Source organism: Penaeus monodon, chromosome 33 (assembly GCF_015228065.2).
Source record: "Penaeus monodon isolate SGIC_2016 chromosome 33, NSTDA_Pmon_1, whole genome shotgun sequence".
NCBI lineage: Eukaryota > Metazoa > Arthropoda > Malacostraca > Decapoda > Penaeidae > Penaeus > Penaeus monodon.
In genome coordinates, this window is record NC_051418.1 from 15,440,219 (window position 1) to 15,442,502 (window position 2,284).

Consider the following 2,284-nt stretch of genomic DNA (forward strand, 5'->3'; position numbering starts at 1 on the left):
TGTCAAGTGCATTGAAATGGGAACAGGAAATGGAGAAGGAAAAAGGGGAAAAACAAGATATCCCTTTATAACTGTCAAAGATATTCATACCTTGTGATACTCTCCAAATGCAAGTCTATGTGGGTGTTGCATAAACTGAAGGCGATGTTGATATCTGTCCCTGTCTGGACGAATAAAGGACGGCCTACCCAGTGCTCCATGGTTTGCCACTCCCCATGTGTACACTAGCTTATCAGGCTGGCTCCTTGTACCAACATATTCAACTTCTGTCAAAGTAATTCTCATTAAATACCCTTACAATATGGCAAACCTTGGTATAAAATCTGTATTGCTTAAGAGAATACTTTCTGAGAGAAATAATTCTTTAAATAGTACCAGCATGCTATACCTTATGGAAATTTTAATTTTGTCACTGAGCTAGCATCTACAAAAATGTATTAACCACTTTCCAGTGTTTGTCAATTAAATTTCCATAAACCAGAAAACAACTTTTGGATACAATGAATTATAACCTGGAAGTTCATCTGCATGATGGGGATCCAGAGGCTTAGAAACCTTTCTCTTCTTCCCTCGGACATGATACCCAAGAGAACCAACAGCACCATTATAAAGCAGACCTGAAAGATTAATGATTGGCTGATAGTTGGTAAAAGCCTGTGTTCTTAAAATGTGTTGCACAGATGCAATGTGTTCAGTTGTCTGGGGGTTACTTATGATTATTTTTCATACATTATACAAGTATAGACATTGGATTATATTTTAATATTCTTTGTGCTGTATTTTCAATATTTGTGAACTTAGCCTCTAGCACTCCTAAAATCATTTCACAAAAAGGTCATACTAGTTACTTTCTTTTTATCTACCTAATGCTAATAAATGTCTCTTACCAATATTCAATGGCTCACCTTTGTTCAAGGAAGAAGTAATAAAATGCCTCCAAGTCTGTGATAACATTTTTGGTAAATACTGATCTGAAATGGCATAATTTTTATTACCAATACTTCATATTACATTCAACCACTACTACAAGAACATCTAATGAATAATCTAAAATCTTTATTAATTTCTAGACCATGGCATTTTATTATTGGAAAAGATATATTTTTGTTTTTCCAAGTAAAAAACAAAAAGAAACTGGTAATCTATATTCACAATTGTAGGTAGCCTACAGAAAGAGAAAAACATATTGATTGTGTAAATGTAGCCCAAAGTTAGATAAAAGCCAGAACAATGGATTAGGTTACTGAAGCTTTAAAGTACAATGCAATGTAACAGATTATTACTTAATAATATTTCATATACAGTGTATACCAGCTTAAGTTACATTGGAACATTTATTACACATTTCTTAGACCTATTCTAATATTAACCCTTGAGGTACTGTATAAACAAGCAAGTACAAATGGCAATCTCAATATTTGATCCACAACCAATGCCATTTCTGGGATCACCATTAGAAAACTGCAGTAAGGGGACCAACCCTCAAATAAATCTGCTCCAACTCTATCAGTGAATAGATATCTCATTTTAAAATCATGTTGCTGACTTACAAATCATATAGGAGGGACGACTGTGTCCTATTTCCTATTTGCCGCAATCATCAGCCAAACCAGATCTTTCCCTCTCTTACAATCCCTCACCACATACAATACTATTATGAATCACAGAGTTACTTCCTGGTATATCATCCTTTTAGAATTCATACATTTAGGTTCTATTTACATACTCATAATAATCAAACAAATTTTCATTCATACGCAACTGTGATAACTTTTCCAACTTTGCACTCTACTGACACTATGTATATGATAATGAAATAAAGATTTTCTGAATTAAGATCTTGAAATGCCTTATTGAAGCATAAAACAAATCATACCTTTTTTGCAGCTGGGGGACAGACAAATTGGAGGGCTTACATTTTTTAGGGGTACAGCATAAACATTTGACAAGTATCCACCTGTATCACATACTGAATATATAAACTGGTAATTGGCCTTGGCTCTATCTTGCCAGAATACTGAGATTTTGAGGTCTAGTTGGACAGTAAGAAGGTATCTTCTTGTCTTTGGCATAATGGAATGTTATTATATTAACCCATTAACTGCATTACTGGAAGGTAGCTAGTAATGCAGTTTTATAGCCATGAATTTACAGTTTCATCATTTGCACCTGACTCATTTCATTCTTCAAGCACAATATTAGACACCTAATAGCTTGTAGCTGTAATAATGACACCAAACAAGTGATGTTGCTTCTATTGGAAAAAGACAAGCTCCCTCTGATG

The 2,284-nt window shown here is 34.2% G+C and overlaps 1 protein-coding gene across 1 annotated transcript in view; it reads right to left on the bottom strand.

Annotated features, from left to right (window-relative positions):
• LOC119594083 (RCC1-like G exchanging factor-like protein) overlaps positions 1-2,284 on the bottom strand; it is a 12,843-nt gene that overhangs the window by 6,770 nt on the left and 3,789 nt on the right. Inside the window, exons 2-4 of the mRNA XM_037943138.1 lie at positions 906-971; positions 513-617; positions 91-266 (exon numbers count right to left, since the gene is read on the bottom strand). Coding sequence (XP_037799066.1) covers positions 91-266; positions 513-617; positions 906-954 — 330 coding nt within the window. The 5' untranslated portion in view covers positions 955-971. The remainder of the gene's footprint in view (positions 1-90; positions 267-512; positions 618-905; positions 972-2,284) is intronic.